Source organism: Thalassophryne amazonica, chromosome 14 (assembly GCF_902500255.1).
Source record: "Thalassophryne amazonica chromosome 14, fThaAma1.1, whole genome shotgun sequence".
NCBI classification, from domain to species: Eukaryota; Metazoa; Chordata; class Actinopteri; order Batrachoidiformes; family Batrachoididae; genus Thalassophryne; species Thalassophryne amazonica.
The window spans coordinates 29,942,002-29,960,244 of record NC_047116.1 but is presented as its reverse complement, the minus strand read 5'-3'; the positions used below and the strand labels follow the sequence as shown (position 1 = coordinate 29,960,244).

Genomic DNA, 18,243 nt, shown 5'->3' with positions numbered 1-18,243 from the left:
TTTTTGTTTGTTTTTTTTTCCAGGGGGGACTAATTACTTGTTTTCAGCTGCAAATGCTATAAAATAGAAGCATTGTTGAGCCACACAAATCAATGCTGTAAAAAAGTCAGACTAAAATTATAGGTCTCTGACAGTTATTTCACCACAGGTTAGCTTTACTAATTTATCAGCTAGGATATGATGACTTCACTTGTGCATATGCACCATACAACACTAGGTATTTAAGTTTTAATTAAAAACATGCCATGTGCAGCACAAGCTAAGAAGGCACACACAGACACAAGATTTGGATTGTTTTAGGACTTTGGAGGCTCTACTTCTGCAATCTTATCTAAAGTAGTTACCTATTTAAAAAATACTGCAATAGGCTGAAACAACACTCCTGATTGTGTTGGTCAACATTTTGTGTAAAATCTTTGAGTGAATCTTGGACAAACCACCACAACAAAAAAGCTAAGCCATTCAGTTGGCTTTTGACAAATATAAGAAACCATTTTCTCAAATTTAGCCCATTTAGAACTCTGCCTGTCAAAAATAAGATACTTGTGTTTAAAACAGTTTCTCTGGTGTAAACCTATTTTAAACTGGTTTATCAATAAGTGAAACCTGTCACACCTGAGAAGTGTGTGTGTGGGGGGGGGGGTGTTTAAGAAACAAATGATCAACAATTGTTTCAAGCAAAATTTTGTCCTGAAAAACCTTGTTTTATACTTCTGTGACATACGCCACAGAAGTCCATTTATGGACTTTTGCATGACCCGTCCACACAGTCTGTGGGAGATGGGTTGTGCCCCTTTAAACTCCTCAGGCTTTAGCCCTTCTGTCACAACTGAGGTCAGAACATATTGTTCTGAAATGAGACTGTCCAGCCTACAGAGCTTTTCGCTGTGCCGCCATTATGTTTTCCATCCTCCTGTTGCCTGGCAACCTTACCACCATGTGCCATGCTAGTGTAGTGGATGTAACCAAGGTTGGGTAGGATTACTTTGAAATGTAATCAGATTACAAGTAATCCAAATGTATTCTTTCAAAGTAATCCTACCCAGCCTTGGATATAACCCATAGATTGTGCAACCTGCAGTTTAGTAATTATTTTAGCACTATTTATGTTAACTTGCAAATGGTACTTTGTACAATTGTACAGGATTCTGCCTCCCAACAGGTTTTGCCTTGGGGGGGTGGGGGGGGCGATTGCAATGACTCATGGGATTGTTTGGGCTGTGAAGGATCCACCTGTTGTATCCTTTGCATTTGGGGGAAAGACAGCTGCAAACGTTGGCTGTTTCATAAGCAGCCTTTGAAATGGGACAGCCTAGTTGCACAACTTGTAACATAAATGACCGACGATTACATTCTTTGAAGCGTGCAGGCACTGAACTGGACCACAGCTATAGATTGACAGCCATCACATGACTCTTATGTTTGGATAGTGGGTGTGGCAATCAGCTTCTTTCCATTTAAAACATCAGCAACAGGACTTGCCCTAGGCTGTGTTATTTTGACCTAAAAACTGGAATAAATTTTTGGATGACGTCTGTGGGTTGCTGCAGACTTTACCCCAGTGCCCTGTAGTGGCCATTTTTGGCCGACAAAAACATCGCCTTACTCCGCACAAATACATGTAGTTTGGTCACTTTTCAAAGGGGTCAGACTTGTCAATAATGTCAATTTAAAGTACAAAGGTTCATTTCAGGTCAGCTTGGTGTATAAATATCGTTCCATGCAATAACAGCTAACAGCTGGCTGACAGAAGCAAGTTAGAGACAAAACCAAACCAGCTGTTTTCAATAGACAAGTGATTGGGTGGCCAGTCACGGAAGTACGAATTCTCACTTTCAGATTTACCACTTTGCCGGAAGTGACGTGTACTTGTGCCATTCCATAGTATTAGCTTGTGCACAGGGTGTACAATATGACCCCTTTAATATTAATAGTGAAAACTGTACCATCTCAGTGTCTACAGGTTGTTTCTCACAATCAGCTTTGTTTATAAGAAGACTGTTAAGGCCACATCATATCTAAAAATATGTTTTATAATGATTTTTGAAGGGTGCCGTATATAAGCCTAAAAAAGGGAAATACTGTGTTGTGTGCTCTTAATCCTTGCTAGGATTCAGCAAAGCCTTGTCACACTCAAATTGTCATGGTAACGGTAAAAGTGGGGGGAAACATGAATGGAGAACAGTGGCTTGCTGTGCTGTGGTGAGGCTTTGTGTTCGCTTTGTGTTCTCCTTAAGGAGAACCGGTGTGCGAATAGCTTTGGGTTTTGTGAGGACTGTGGTTTGGGTTTGATTATCAGGGAGCTGTTGCGGCAGAGGAGGGGGATGGACAGATCTGTGACTGCACACAAACACCAAAATAGGACAGGAGCCTCCTGCAGGAGCTATATCGAGGCTGGAGTGTTTTTGCAGAGAAGAGCTTTGTGAGGGTCTACGGAACAACACTGGACATTTATGACAATTCATGAAAGGTAAGCACAAAAATCTGTGGTTCAATCTGCTTCTGAATCAACAGACTGTAACCTTCATCAAAGGGCACAGGAATACCATGATCACGTGCTGTAATGTGTATGTGATGTAATAGAACACAGAAAACAAAGTGCTATATCCTATTTGGGAGATCTTGCATGAACGGCTGAACACCTATATGTTTTTTTTTTTGTTTGTGTGTTTGTTTTTTTTGTCAGTATGGCCACTACATTGCAGTCTGTTTTCAAAGTTGTAGCCACCCTTAAATTCAGAGGCGGCTCTCAACTGGGACTTGATGGGGCTGTAGCCCCCTCACCTCTAGTACAAATGCAAAAAGCTTGGTGCACCCGTGTTTGGGCAGTTCGCCCATTCCTCTTCTCAGCACCTCTCAAGCTCCATCAGGTTGGATGGGGAGCGTCGGTGCACAGCCATTTTCAGATCTCTCCAGAGATGTTCAATCAGATTCAGGTCTGGACTCTGGCTGGGCCACTCAAGGACATTCACAGAGTTGTCCTGAAGCCACTCTTTTGATGTCTTGGCTGTGTGTTTAGGGTCATTGTCCTGCTGAAAGATGAACCGTTACCTCAGTCTGAAGTTACGAGCGCTCTGGAACAGGTTTTCATCAGGATGTCTCTTTACATTGCTGCATTCATCTTTCCCTAAATCCTGACTAGTCTCCCAGTTCCTGCTGCTGAAAAACATCCCCACAGCATGATGGTGACATCACCATGCTTCACTGTAGGGATGGTGCCTGGTTTCTTCCAAACATGACATCTGGAATTCACACGAAAGAGTTCCATCTTTGTCTCATCAAACCAGAGAGTTTTGCTTCTCATGGTCTGAGAGTCATTCAGGTGCCTTTTGGCAAACTCCAGGTGGGCTGCCATGTGCCTTTTACGAAGGAGTGGCTTCCATCTGGCCACTCTACCATACAGGCCTGACTGATGGATTGTTGCAGAGATGACTGTCCTTCTGGAAGGTTCTCCTCTCTCCACAGAAGAATGCTGGAACTCTGACAAAGCGACCATTGGGTTCTTAGTGACCTTCCTGACAGAGGCCCTTCACCCCCGATTGCACAGTTTAGACAGGCAGCCACCTCTAGGAAGAGTTCTGGTGGATCTGAGCTTCTTCCATTTACTTACTTCAGGAAATTCCTTTGACTTCATGCTGTGCTCTGACATGTACTGTCAACTGTGGGACCTTATATGTAGACAGGTGTGTGCGATGTCCAATCAGCTGAATTTACCCCAGGTGGATTCCAATTAAGCTGGAGAAGCATCTCAAGGATGAGCAGTAGAAAATGATGCACCTGAACTCAATTTTAAGCTTCGTGACAACTGCTGGGAATACTTATGCACATGTGAATTCTTAGTTTTTTTTTTTAATGTTTTACAAATTTGCAAAAATCTTTTTTTCACATTGTCATTATGGGGTGTTGTGTGTAGAATTTTGAGAAAAAAATCATTAATTTTGGAATAAGGCTGTAACAACAAAATGTGGAAAAAGTTAAGCTGTGAATACTTTCTGGATGTACTGCATATTATATATATATATATATATATATATATATATATATATATATATATATATATATATATATATATATATATATATATATATATATATATATATATATATATATATATATATACACTCAACAAAAATATTAATGCAACACTTTTGGTTTTGCTCCCATTTTGTATGAGATGAACTCAAAGATCTAAAACTTTTTCCACATATACAATATCACCATTTCCCTCAAATATTGTTCACAAACCAGTCTAAATCTGTGATAGTGAGCACTTCTCCTTTGCTGAGATAATCCATCCCACCTCACAGGTGTGCCATATCAAGATGCTGATTAGACACCATGATTAGTGCACAGGTGTGCCTTAGACTGCCCAAAATAAAAGGCCACTCTGAAAGGTGCAGTTTTGTTTTATTGGGGGGGATACCAGTCAGTATCTGGTGTGACCACCATTTGCCTCATGCAGTGCAACACATCTCCTTCGCATAGAGTTGATCAGGTTGTCAATTGTGGCCTGTGGAATGTTGGTCCACTCCTCTTCAATGGCTGTGCGAAGTTGCTGGATATTGGCAGGAACTGGTACACGCTGTCATATACGCTGGTCCAGAGCATCCCAAACATGCTCAATGGGTGACATGTCCGGTGAGTATGCCGGCCATGCAAGAACTGGGACATTTTCAGCTTCCAAGAATTGTGTACAGATCCTTGCAACATGGGGCCATGCATTATCCTGCTGCAACATGAGGTGATGTTCTTGGATGTATGGCACAACAATGGGCCACAGGATCTCGTCACGGTATTTCTGTGCATTCAAAATGCCATCAATAAAATGCACCTGTGTTCTTCATCCATAACAGACGCCTGCCCATACCATAACACCACCGCCACCATGGGCCACTCGATCCACAACATTGACATCAGAAAACCGCTCACCCACACAACGCCACACACGCTGTCTGCCATCTGCCCTGGACAGTGTGAACCGGGATTCATCCGTGAAGAGAACACCTCTCCAATGTGCCAAACGCCAGCGAATGTGAGCATTTGCCCACTCAAGTCGGTTACGACGACGAACTGGAGTCAGGTAGAGACCCCGAAGAGGACGACGAGCATGCAGATGAGCTTCCCTGAGACGGTTTCTGACAGTTTGTGCAGAAATTCTTTGGTTATGCAAACCGATTGTTTCAGCAACTGTCCGAGTGGCTGGTCTCAGACGATCTTGGAGGTGAACATGCTGGATGTGGAGGTCCTGGGCTGGTGTGGTTACACGTGGTCTGCGGTTGTGAGGCTGGTTGGATGTACTGCCAAATTCTCTGAAACGCCTTTTAAGACGGCTTATGGTAGAAAAATGAACATTCAATACACGAGCAACAGCTCTGGTTGACATTCCTGATGTCAGCATGCCAATTGCACGCTCCCTCAAATCTTGTGACATCTGTGGCATTGTGCTGTGTGATAAAACTGCACCTTTCAGAGTGGCCTTTTATTGTGGGCAGTCTAAGGCACACCTGTGCACTAATCATGGTGTCTAATCAGTATCTTGATATGGCACACCTGTGAGGTGGGATGGATTATCTCAGCAAAGGAGAAGTGCTCACTATCACAGATTTAGACTGGTTTGTGAACAATATGTGAGGGAAATGGTGATTTGTGTATGTGGAAAAAGTTTTAGATCTTTGAGTTCATCTCATACAAAATGGGAGCAAAACCAAAAGTGTTGCGTTTATATTTTTGTTGAGTGTGTGTGTATATATATATATATATATATATATATATATGTATACACACACACACACAGTGAGGAAAATAAGTATTTGAACACCCTGCGATTTTGCAAGTTCTCCCACTTAGAAAACATGGAGGGGTCTGAAATTTTCATCTTAGGTGCATGTCCACTGTGAGAGACATAATCTAAAAAAAAAAAAAAATTGGAAATCACAATGTATGATTTTTTTTATTTATTTATTTATTTGTATGTTACTGCTGCAAATAAGTATTTGAACACCTGTGAAAATCAATGTTAATATTTGGTACAGTAGCCTTTGTTTGCAATTACAGAGGTCAAATGTTTCCTGTAGTTTTTCACCAGGTTTGCACACACTGCAGCAGGGATTTGGTTTGGAGGTTTGGAGTTTCAGCTCCCTCCAAAGATTTTCTATTGAGTTCTGGTCTGGAGACTGGCCAGGCCACTCCAGGATCTTGAAATGCTTCTTACGGAGCCCCTCCTTAGTTGCCCTGGCTGTGTGTCTGGGGTCACTGTCATGCTGGAAGACCCAGCCATGACCCATCTTCAATGTTCTTACTGAGGGAAGGAGGTTGTTTGCCAAAATCTCGCAATACATGACCCCATCCATCCTCCCTTCAGTACGGTGCAGTCGTCCTGTCCCCTTTGCAGAAGAGCACCCCCAGAGTATGATGTTTCCACCCCCATGCTTCACGGTTGGGATGGTTTTCTTGGGGTTGTTCTCATCCTCTAAACATGGTAAGTGGAGTTGATTCCAAAAAGCTCTATTCTGGTCTCATCTGACCACATGACCTTCTCCCATGCCTCCTCTGGATCATCCAGATGGTCACTGGTGAACTTCAAACAGGCCTGGACATGTGCTGGCTTGAGCAGGGGGACCTTGCTGCCCTGTGGGATTTTAAACCATGACAGCATCATGTGTTACTAATGTAATCTTTGACTGTGGTCCCAGCTCTCTTCAGGTCATTGGCCAGGTCCTCCTGTGTAGTTCTGAGCTTTCTCAGAATCATCCTTACCCCACAAAGTGAGATCTTGCATGGACTCCTAGACCGAGGGAGATTGACAGTCATCTTGTGTTTCTTCCACTTTCTAATAAATAATCATAACAGTTGTTGTCTTCTACCAAGCTGCTTGCCTGTTGTCCTGTAGTTCATCCCAGCTTGCCTGTTGTCCTGTAGTCCATCCCAGCCTTGTGCAGGTCTACAGTTTTGTCCCTGGTGTCCTTAGACAGCTCTTTGGTCTTGGCTATGGTGGACAGGTTGGAGTGTGACTGGGTGTGTGAACAGGTGTCTTTTATACAGGTAACAAGTTCAAACAGGTGCAATTAATACAGGTAAAGAGTGCAGAATAAGAGGGCTTCTTAAATAAAAATTAACAGGTCTGTGTGTAATTATAGTGGGCGATTTTAACATCCACACAGATGCTGAGAATGACAGCCTCAACACTGCATTTAATCTATTATTAGACTCAATTGGCTTTGCTCAAAATGTAAATGAGTCCACCCACCACTTTAATCATATCTTAGATCTTGTTCTGACTTATGGTATGGAAATTGAAGACTTAACAGTATTCCCTGAAAACTCCCTTCTGTCTGATCATTTCTTAATAACATTTACATTTACTCTGATGGACTACCCAGCAGTGGGGAATAAGTTTCATTACACTAGAAGTCTTTCAGAAAGCGCTGTAACTAGGTTTAAGGATATGTTTCCTTCTTTATGTTCCCTAATGCCATATACCAACACAGTGCAGAGTAGCTACCTAAACTCTGTAAGTGAGATAGAGTATCTCGTCAATAGTTTTACATCCTCATTGAAGACAACTTTGGATGCTGTAGCTCCTCTGAAAAAGAGAGCTTTAAATCAGAAGTGCCTGACTCCGTGGTATAACTCAAACTCGCAGCTTAAAGCAGATAACCCGTAAGTTGGAGAGGAAATGGCGTCTCACTAATTTAGAAGATCTTCACTTAGCCTGGAAAAAGAGTCTGTTGCTCTATAAAAAAGCCCTCCGTAAAGCTAGGACATCTTACTACTCATCACTAATTGAAGAAAATAAGAACAACCCCAGGTTTCTTTTCAGCACTGTAGCCAGGCTGACAGAGTCAGAGCTCTATTGAGCCGAGTATTCCTTTAACTTTAACTAGTAATGACTTCATGACTTTCTTTGCTAATAAAATTTTAACTATTAGAGAAAAAATTACTCATAACCATCCCAAAGACGTATCATTATCTTTGGCTGCTTTCAGTGATGCCGGTATTTGGTTAGACTCTTTCTCTCAGATTGTTCTGTCTGAGTTATTTTCATTAGTTACTTCATCCAAACCATCAACATGTCTATTAGACCCCATTCCTACCAGGCTGCTCAAGGAAGCCCTACCATTATTTAATGCTTCGATCTTAAATATGATCAATCTATCTTTATTAGTTGGCTATGTACCACAGGCTTTTAAGGTGGCAGTAATTAAACCATTACTTAAAAAGCCATCACTTGACCCAGCTATCTTAGCTAATTATAGGCCAATCTCCAACCTTCCTTTTCTCTCAAAAATTCTTGAAAGGGTAGTTGTTAAACAGCTAACTGATCATCTGCAGAGGAATGGTCTATTTGAAGAGTTTCAGTCAGGTTTTAGAATTCATCATAATACAGAAACAGCATTAGTGAAGGTTACAAATGATCTTCTTATGGCCTCAGACAGTGGACTCATCTCTGTGCTTGTTCTGTTAGACCTCAGAGCTGCTTTTGATACTGTTGACCATAAAATTTTATTACAGAGATTAGAGCATACCGTAGGTATTAAAGGCACTGCGCTGCGGTGGTTTGAATCATATTTATCTAATAGATTACAATTTGTTCATGTAAATGGGGAATCTTCTTCACAGACTAAGGTTAATTATGGAGTTCCACAAGGTTCTGTGCTAGGACCAATTTTATTCACTTTATACATGCTTCCCTTAGGCAGTATTATTAGACAGCATTGCTTAAATTTTCATTGTTACGCAGATGATACCCAGCTTTATCTATCCATGAAGCCAGAGGGGACACACCAATTAGCTAAACTGCAGGATTGTCTTACAGACATAAGGACATGGATGACCTCTAATTTCCTGCTTTTAAACTCAGATAAAACTGAAGTTATTGTACTTGGCCCCACAAATCTTAGAAACATGGTGTCTAACCAGATCCTTACTCTGGATGGCATTACCCTGACCTCTAGTAATACTGTGAGAAATCTTGGAGTCATTTTTGATCAGGATATGTCATTCAAAGCGCATATTAAACAAATATGTAAGACTGCTTTTTTGCATTTACGCAATATCTCTAAAATTAGAAAGGTCTTGTCTCAGAGTGATGCTGAAAAACTAATTCATGCATTTATTTCCTCTAGGCTGGACTATTGTAATTCATTATTATCAGGTTGTCCTAAAAGTTCCCTGAAAAGCCTTCAGTTAATTCAAAACGCTGCAGCTAGAGTACTGACGGGGACTAGAAGGAGAGAACATATCTCACCCATATTGGCCTCTCTTCATTGGCTTCCTGTTAATTCTAGAATAGAATTTAAAATTCTTCTTCTTTCTTATAAGGTTTTGAATAGTCAGGTCCCTTCTTATCTTAGGGACCTCATAGTACCATATCACCCCAATAGAGCGCTTCACTCTCAGACTGCAGGCTTACTTGTAGTTCCTAGGGTTTGTAAGAGTAGAATGGGAGGCAGAGCCTTCAGCTTTCAGGCTCCTCTCCTGTGGAACCAGCTCCCAATTCGGATCAGGGAGACAGACACCCTCTCTACTTTTAAGATTAGGCTTAAAACTTTCCTTTTTGCTAAAGCTTATAGTTAGGGCTGGATCGGGTGACCCTGAACCATCCCTTAGTTATGCTGCTATAGACTTAGACTGCTGGGGCGTTCCCATAATGCATTGAGTGTTTCTTTCTCTTTTTGCTCTGTATGCACCACTCTGCATTTAATCATTAGTGATTGATCTCTGCTCCCCTCCACAGCATGTCTTTTTCCCGGTTCTCTCCCTCAGCCCCAACCAATCCCAGCAGAAGACTGCCCCTCCCTGAGCCTGGTTCTGCTGGAGGTTTCTTCCTGTTAAAAGGGAGTTTTTCCTTCCCACTGTTGCCAAGTGCTTGCTCACAGGGGGTCGTTTTGACCGTTGGGGTTTTTCCGTAATTATTGTATGGCTTTGCCTTACAATATAAAGCACCTTGGGGCAACTGTTTGTTGTGATTTGGCGCTATATAAATAAAATTGATTTCATTTGTGAGCCAGAATTCTTGCTGATTGGCAGGTGTTCAAATACTTATTTGCAGCAGTAACATACAAATAAATTATTTAAAAAAAAATCATACATTATGATATCCGGATTTTTTTTTTTAAGATTATGTCTCTCACAGTGGACGTGCACCTAAGATGAAAATTTCAGACCCCTCCATGATTTGTAAGTGGGAGAATCACAGGGTGTTCAAATACTTATTTTCCTCACTGTATATAGTGACCTAGTGCTTGCAATTAAAGTTCTCAAAAACATACTTATACTACTGCTTATACAAAATACTTATTTTCCTCAGTGTATATACAGTAGTTTTCAGAATAGCAGTAGTGCTATGTGACTAAAAAGATTAATCCAGGTTTTGAGTATATTTCTTATTGTTACATGGGAAACAAGGTACCAGTAGATTCTCACAAATCCAACAAGACCAAGCATTAATGATATGCACACTCTTAAGGCTATGAAATTGGGCTATTTAAAAAAAAAAAGTAGAAAAGGGAGTGTTCACAATAATAGTAGCATCTGTTGTTGACGCTACAAACTCAAAACTATTATGTTCAAACTGCTTTTTTAGCAATCCTGTGAATCACTAAACTAGTATTTAGTTGTATAACCACAGTTTTTCATGATTTCTTCACATCTGCGAGGCATTAATTTTGTTGGTTTCGAACCAAGATTTTTCTCATTTACTAGTGTACTTGGGGTCATTGTCTTGTTGAAACACCCATTTCAAGGGCATGTCCGTCAACAGTAGATTGTACTATTATTGTGAACACCCCCCTTTTCTTTTTTTTTTTTTTTACTAATAGCCCAATTTCATAGCCTTAAGAGTGTGTATATCATGAATTGCTTGGTCTTGTTGGATTTGTGAGAATCTACTGAATCTACTGGTACCTTGTTTCCCATGTAACAATAAGAAATATACTCAAAACCTGGATTAATCTTTTTAGTCACATAGCACTACTATTATTCTGAACACTACTGTATATAAGAATGAATTGGAATGTTTTGAACACATACAGACTCAAAAGAGCAGGGCAAATCCATATCTTTATAGTGACACTGTTAAATTTAACAAAACTCGCAGGGCTGAAAAGTAGGTTTTGGGTGTACCAGTCATTATGAGGTAGTGGCCCTTTAAAGGTGTAAGTATTTTGCCACTGTTAAACCTAAACATCAACAATTAAAGGCTTTATCATAATGAAAAATCATGTTTGAATGTTTGTCAACTAATTATATCTAAAAGTTTTTACAGCCAAATTTATATGAAAAGGCCTTGTTCCAAAAATATGAAAAACTTCTTTTTAATGATTGTCTTGTGTTAGCCCATTTATGTACTGTCCTTACAATCACTTTCAGCATGTTAAGTTGTTCCAAACCTCTGCAGGGTCTAATGAATCCAGACAATGGAGTGAATGTGAATTGTCAGATAAGGTGACAAGAACGGGATGCAAATGTAGTTTTGCTAAATCTTTTTTTTTTGTTTTCCTTTCAGATATCATGTCAAATAAGCAAACTGACATCTACACATATAACTACTGTGATACTGACTATCCAACTAAGCTCCTGGATGCCCTCAAGCAGTTATACATTAGCGGCATGTTTACTGATGTCACTCTGCAATGTGCCGATTCTCAGCAGGTGTTTCACTGTCATAAATTGCTGCTCTCCGCTCGCAGCTCCTATTTTGAAGTCATGTTCACAGCCGATATGAGGGAGAGGTCAGACAGCACCATCACCCTGACCGGGATTGACGCTGCCATTCTGGGTGCTTTGGTGAACTATGTCTACACTGCACAGGTGTGCATCACGGAGAGCAACGTGCAGAGCCTGTTGGAGGCTGCAGACCTCCTCCAGTTCAACTCTGTCAAACAAGCATGTGAGGAGTTTCTCATCCGCCTCTTGGATGCGGATAATTGCCTGGGTATGCACGCTTTTGCTCAGCTGCACGCCTGCCCCAGCCTGGAGAGGGAGGCCCGGAGGGTCACCTTGAGCAGGTTTACAGAGCTCATTGAGCAAGAGGAGTTCCTAGAGTTGGACCATGATAGGATGAAATCCCTGATGGCTGCACAGAGCCTCAGCATGCACAGGGATGAAGTGCTGATAGATGCTGTGGACAAATGGGTAACTTATGACTTGGATAACCGTCTTCAGCACGCTGCAGACCTGCTGCATTCCACTTATTTTAATCTGGATGATGCTTACTTCAAAGCTGCTCTGGAGGTACACAGGAAATGCTTGCATAGCAGGACAGGGAAAGTTAAGTCACTGATCATTCAGTCAATAAAGACCAGCTGCAAGGACAAACCAGCAAATCGAAATACATCAAGCATGTATATAATTGGCGGCTACTACTGGCACCCCCTTTGTGAAGTGCACATATGGGATCCTGTCACCAACTCATGGCTGCAAGGAAAAGACATGCCTGACCACGCAAGAGAAAGCTACAGCGTCACTTTACTCGGGGCAAATATCTACGTCACTGGAGGTTATAGGACCAACACTGTTGAGGCTGTGGACACGGTTTCCATTTATAACTGTGACTTTGATGAATGGACAGAAGGCTGCCCCATGATAACAGCTCGGTATTACCACTGCTCTGTGGCGCTGCATGGATGCATTTATGCCATCGGAGGATACAGAGGAGGAGCTCCGGAGCAAGAGACAGAATTTTATGATCCGTTGAAAAAGAAATGGTATCCTGTGGCCAAATTGATCCAAGGTATGAAAGACAGTGTCATATTAAAATAACGGAATCATTGTAATGGGGTCATATTGTGCAGAATCTTTTCCACACTTACGAGGTCTATTAGATAAGAAACCAACACTTTTATTTATTTATTTTTTTTAGCTATATGGATTTGAATGACGTGCGATTACACCAATCATGCTTGAACCCTCGTGTGCATGCGTGAGTTTTTTCACGCGTGTCGGTGACGTCATTTCCCTGTGGGCAGGCCTTGAGTGAGATGTGGTCCCGCCCTCTCGGCTGAATTCTTTTGTTTCACATGCTGCTCGAGACCGCGTGTTGCTTTATCAAAATTCTTTCTGGACCTGTGAGGAATATCCGAGTGGACACTATTCGAGAAATTTAGTTGGTTTCCAGTGAAAAGTTTAATGGCTGATGAGAGATTATGGGGTGTTTCTGTCGCTGTAAGGACTTCCCACGGATCGGGACGTCGCGCAGCGCTTCCAGGCGCCGTCATCGGCCTGTTTCGACCTGAAAACATCCTAATTTAAGGCTTAATTCACCCAGGACGTCGTGAGAGAACAGAGAAGATTCAGAAGAGGCCGGCATGAGGACTTTATGCGGACATTCCACTGTTTAAGGACATTTTTTAATGAAAGACGTACGCGCAAATTCACAGAGTCGTTTCTGTGACGACTCGGCGAATCTGTGTGCGCCGCGACAGGAAAAACACCTCCGTGTTGAAAACCATTTGTAAAATTCAGGTGGCTTTTGATGGCTTTCAACAAGTGAGTAACTGAGAAATTGTTTAACAGCTTGGGCATGTTCCAACTTGTCCGTTAAGGTTTCCAACGGAGGTGTTTTTCCTGTCATGACCCCCCGCGGTCGGGTCCGGCCCGACATGCGACTCTGCCCACACGTTCTTTGATTACAAAATGTCCGTTAACAATGGAATGTCCGAATAAACTCCTCATGCCGACTTCTTCTGAAAGTTCTCTGTTCTCTGATGACTTCCTGGGTCAACAGAGCCTGAAATGTGGAAGTTTTCAACTTGAAACTGCGAGACGCTGCCGCCTGGAAGCGCAGATTGCCGTCAGGCACTGTGGGCTGTCCTTAAAGCGACACTGCCGGACCAAAATCTCTCATCAGCCGTTAAAATTTTTACAGAAAACCAGCTGAATTTATCGAATGGTGTCCACTCAGTTGTGCCTTACAGTTTTGAAAAAATTTTGATCAAACAAAGCAGCAGTCTCTGAGCCATTCCTAAACAATGAAAAAATAGACGAGAGGGTGGGCCACTCCTCACTCAAAGACTCCCCACAGGCGAATGACGTAACCGACAGGCGTGAAAAAACTCTTGCATGCCCACGAGGGTTCAAGCATGTCTGATGTAATCACACGTGATTCAAATCCATATGGTTTTTGAAAAAAATAATAAGGTCGGATACTTTTCTAATAGACCTCGTATATATGGTCAGGCTTTTGAGACAGTCAAGGGGTTAGTGCGTTTGTCTGTCAGATAGATGACCTCTGATCCAAGGCCACCTGTGTGCCATTCTCCTTGTATATCAAGTTGTCAGGAAGATCATCCAGTGAACATGTTTTGCATACCAGACCCAGTGTGGTGACCCTGAGTATATATGGTGGGGGTTTCACTTAAACTACCTTTAAGTCCCAGAATTCTATGATTGTATATAGTCATTGGAAGCGCGGGGGGTGTAACATCACTTCCTGTTGGCAACAAGTTGTGGCAAAATAGGCTTGGTGAAGCTTGCTTTGCAACAATGGCATCTGACAATAAGGGCCAGTGTTCACTTTTTCATCTTGATTGACAGGTAAAGCCGATCGCATATTTGCAGGCTTCCCTTGTGCAACGTTGCCACCAGGGGGCAGTGCTGTATATAGAACCAGAATGGGCAGTGTAGAAGAAGCCTGGAATGTAAGCAGCTCTCAGTCTCTTAGTAGAGGAGATAGTATAAAAAGAAAACATTTACATGGGTTATCTGTGTGCAGAAATAGTACATATGTTTTTGATGCAAACATCGACTTCATCTGTAAATTCAACCAATCAGCATCTTTCCCGATGCAACACACACACTGTGATAGTTGAGAAGGCTGCACATTATCTCATCAACACCATCTGCACCATTTTTTTTACTATTATTCCTAAATCTTTTTGCTGTATTGGCCAAAAGTGATGTTGATGTACAGGCAGCGCTAGTGAAACCCTTTGGTTGTTTTTTAGAACTGGACAAAATTTCTGGATGACGCATAGTTAATTTAGTGGCCGGGACAACAGTGCTATGCACTGTTATTTAGCTACATTACAGACTAAATGCAAGGATAAGGATGTATCACGTCAGTGTCTGTGGAGTATTTTTGGATACAGATAATAGCTGGAAAAGTGGATAATATCACGATATCCAGATCAATAGTGGATCAACAAAGTGAAAGTCAACATTTATCAGCACATGTCCAATTACCATTTCTAAACTTTTACTTTCTCAATGCAAATTAGCAGTAATGCCACAAAAATTGTACAACTTAAATAATAAATGCCTAAATTGGAGTGAATATTAAATCTTTTCCCCCCCCACAGGTGTAGGAAATGCCACTGCTTGTGTGGCAGGAGATAAAATCTACGTGACTGGAGGCCACTATGGGTACAGAGGAAGCTGCACTTATGAAAAAGTCCAGGTTTACAAGGCAGATGTCAATGAGTGGACAATCATTACAATAAGTCCTCATCCAGGTATGACAACAGGAAAAAGGGCTATGCATCTTTATTATCTATTCATCTGTCAACATTTTCTTACTTTTATCAGAAAACAATCAAAAATGGCCATCAATGAGGTGATCTCTTCAAGCCCAAAGATATTGTTTAGAATGTTCTTTAAAAAAAATCTTTAAAAAAATCTTAATAGTGAAATTAATTATTTATGATGATTAAAACTGTCTTATGTAGCCAGTCTGTTCTGTGTAAGCCTGATCCTGTCAGATCACAGAAGCTAAGCAGAGAGGGTCCTGGTTAGTACAGTGGGGTAAAAAAAAGTATTTAGTCAGTCCCTGATTGTGCAAGTTCTCCTACTTAGAAAGATGAGAGAGATCTGTAATTTTCATCATAGGTACACTTAAACTATAGGGAAAAAAAATCCAGGAAATCACATTGTATGATTTTTTTTTTTTTTTTTAAGAATTTATTTGTAAATTATGGTGGAAAACAAGTATTTGGTCAATAACAAAAGTTCAACTCAATACTTTGTAACATATCCTTTGTTGGCAATGACAGAGGTCAAATGTTTCCTGTAAGTCTTCACCAGGTTTACACACACTGTAGCTGGTATTTTGGCCCATTCCTCCATGCAGATCTCCTCTGGAGCAATGATGTTTTGGGGCTGTCGCTGGGCAACACGGACGTCCAACTCCCTCCACAAATTTTCTATGGGGTTGAGGTCTGGAGACTGGCTCAGCCACTCCAGGACCATGAAATGCTTTTTATGGAGCCACTCCTTCATTGCCTGAGCGGTGTGTTTGGGATCATTGTCATGCTGGAAGACCCAGCCATGTTGCATCTTCAATGCTCTCACTGATGGAAGGAGGTTTTGGCTTAAAATCTCATGATACATGGCCCCGTTCATTCTCTTCTTAACACGGATCAATTGTCCTGTCCCCTTTGCAGAAAAACAGCCCCAAACCATGATGTTTCCACCCCCATGCTTCACAGTAGGTATGGTGTTCTTGGAATGCAACTCAGCATTCTTCTTCCTCCAAACACAATGAGTTGAGTTTTTACCAAAAAGTTCTATTTTGGTTTCAGCTGACCACATGATATTCTTCCAATCCTCTTCTGGATCATCATATGCTCTCTGACAAACTTCAGACGGGCCTGGACATGTACTGGCTTAAGCAGGGGGACACGTCATTCATCCGGTCCCTCCATGTAGTTCTGGGATTTTTGTTCACTGTTCTCATGATCATTTTGACCCCACGGGATGAGATCTTGCTTGAAGCCCCAGATCGAGCGAGATTATCAATGGTTTTGTATGTCTTCCATTTTCTTAGTTACTCCCACAGTTGATTTATTCACACCAACCTGCTTGACTATTGTAGATTCACTCTTCCCAGCCTGGTGCAGGTCTACAATGTTCTTCCTGGTATCCTTCAACAGCTCTTTGGTCTTGGCCATGGTTGAGTTGGGAGTCTGTTTGAGGCTGTGGATAGGTGTCTTTTATACAGATAACGAGTTTTAACAGGTGCCATTAATACAGGTAACAGGTGGAGGACAGAAGAGCTTCTTAAAGAAGAAGTTACAGGTCTGTGAAAGACAGAAATCTTGCTTGTTTGTGGGTGACAAAATACTTATTTTCCACCATAATTTACAAATAAATTCTTTAAAAAAAATCCTACAATGTGATTTTCTGTTTTTTTTTTTTTTTTTTTTTTTCCCTCATTTTGTCTCATAGTTGAAGTGTACCTATGATGAAAATTACAGACCTCTATCATCTTTGTAAGTAGGAGAACTTGCACAATCAGGGACTGACTACTGTTGGATGGGAGACCTCTATGGATGATCTGCAGTTGTGTCAGGAAGAGTACCTGGTGTAAAACTTGACAAAACCCAATATAGACCTGTTGTGGCAGCCCTGACCAAAAACAGGGCAACCGAAATGCAAACAATTAAATTTGATGACCAGAATTATTGTTTGAATTCTAATGTGATGCCCCCTTTTTTAGAGTATGGTCTGTGTTCTGTGTCTCTGGAGAACAAACTGTATTTGGTGGGTGGACAGACGACTATCGCGGACTGCTACGAGACCGACAAAGATGAATGGAGGCAAATATCGGTGATGAAGGAGAGGAGGATGGAGTGTGGGGCGGCGGTGATCAATGGCTGTATTTATGTAACAGGAGGCTATTCGTACTCCAGAGGGACTTATCTCCAAAGTATTGAGAAATATGACCCTGAAGTGGACTCTTGGGAGATTGTGGGGACTCTTCCCAGCCCGTCCAGATCTCATGGATGTGTTTGTGTTTACAGTGTTTAGTATCTAGCTGTTCCCTCAAATGATTCTCATTCTGTGCAATGTAGACCAAATGCTTCAATACTTAAAAAAAAAAAAAAACTACAATAATACTGATGTTGATCCTTGCAAAACCAACTCATGGTTTGCACTGCAAGAGCATTTTCCAAGAAAATGTTACACTCAGGGCTCTATTGATTGTCAGTTTTATTTATTATTTTTTGGTTTGATTAAATTGCAAAAACAGAATTTGGTCAAAAAGACTAAAATTAAATCAGATCAGCCATTCCCAAATTTAAAAACTACATTATATTAGATTAGATCAACCAACTTTAAGAACTCCACAGCCCACTTTGAAACCTGATCATCTGTTAAAATTTGTTAAAACCTACATTAGCTAAATTAAGAACATGTAATTTTCATTCCTGGGCTTTATTACTTCTGATTATATTTTTAAATGACTGAAAATCTTTTTGTAATAACTTTTATTACAAAACTGAACATGAAAGACTTTTTCTTTCT

The 18,243-nt window shown here is 41.2% G+C and overlaps 1 protein-coding gene across 2 annotated transcripts; it reads left to right on the top strand.

The window, feature by feature from the left end:
- The first annotated feature begins 2,175 nt into the window (after window positions 1–2,175).
- On the top strand, window positions 2,176–18,243 carry klhl23 (kelch-like family member 23). 2 transcript variants are annotated; one of them, XM_034186928.1, is made up of 4 exons: window positions 2,176–2,470; window positions 11,507–12,733; window positions 15,300–15,452; window positions 17,435–18,238. In XM_034186928.1, exons 1-4 carry the CDS (start codon window positions 2,464–2,466, stop codon window positions 17,743–17,745), a joined length of 1,698 nt encoding a protein of 565 aa, XP_034042819.1. In that variant the 5' UTR covers window positions 2,176–2,463; the 3' UTR covers window positions 17,746–18,238. The 2 variants fall into 2 exon arrangements, with proteins under 2 accessions (XP_034042819.1, XP_034042820.1); XM_034186929.1 differs by lacking the exon at window positions 15,300–15,452 and having other exon boundaries at window positions 17,435–18,243.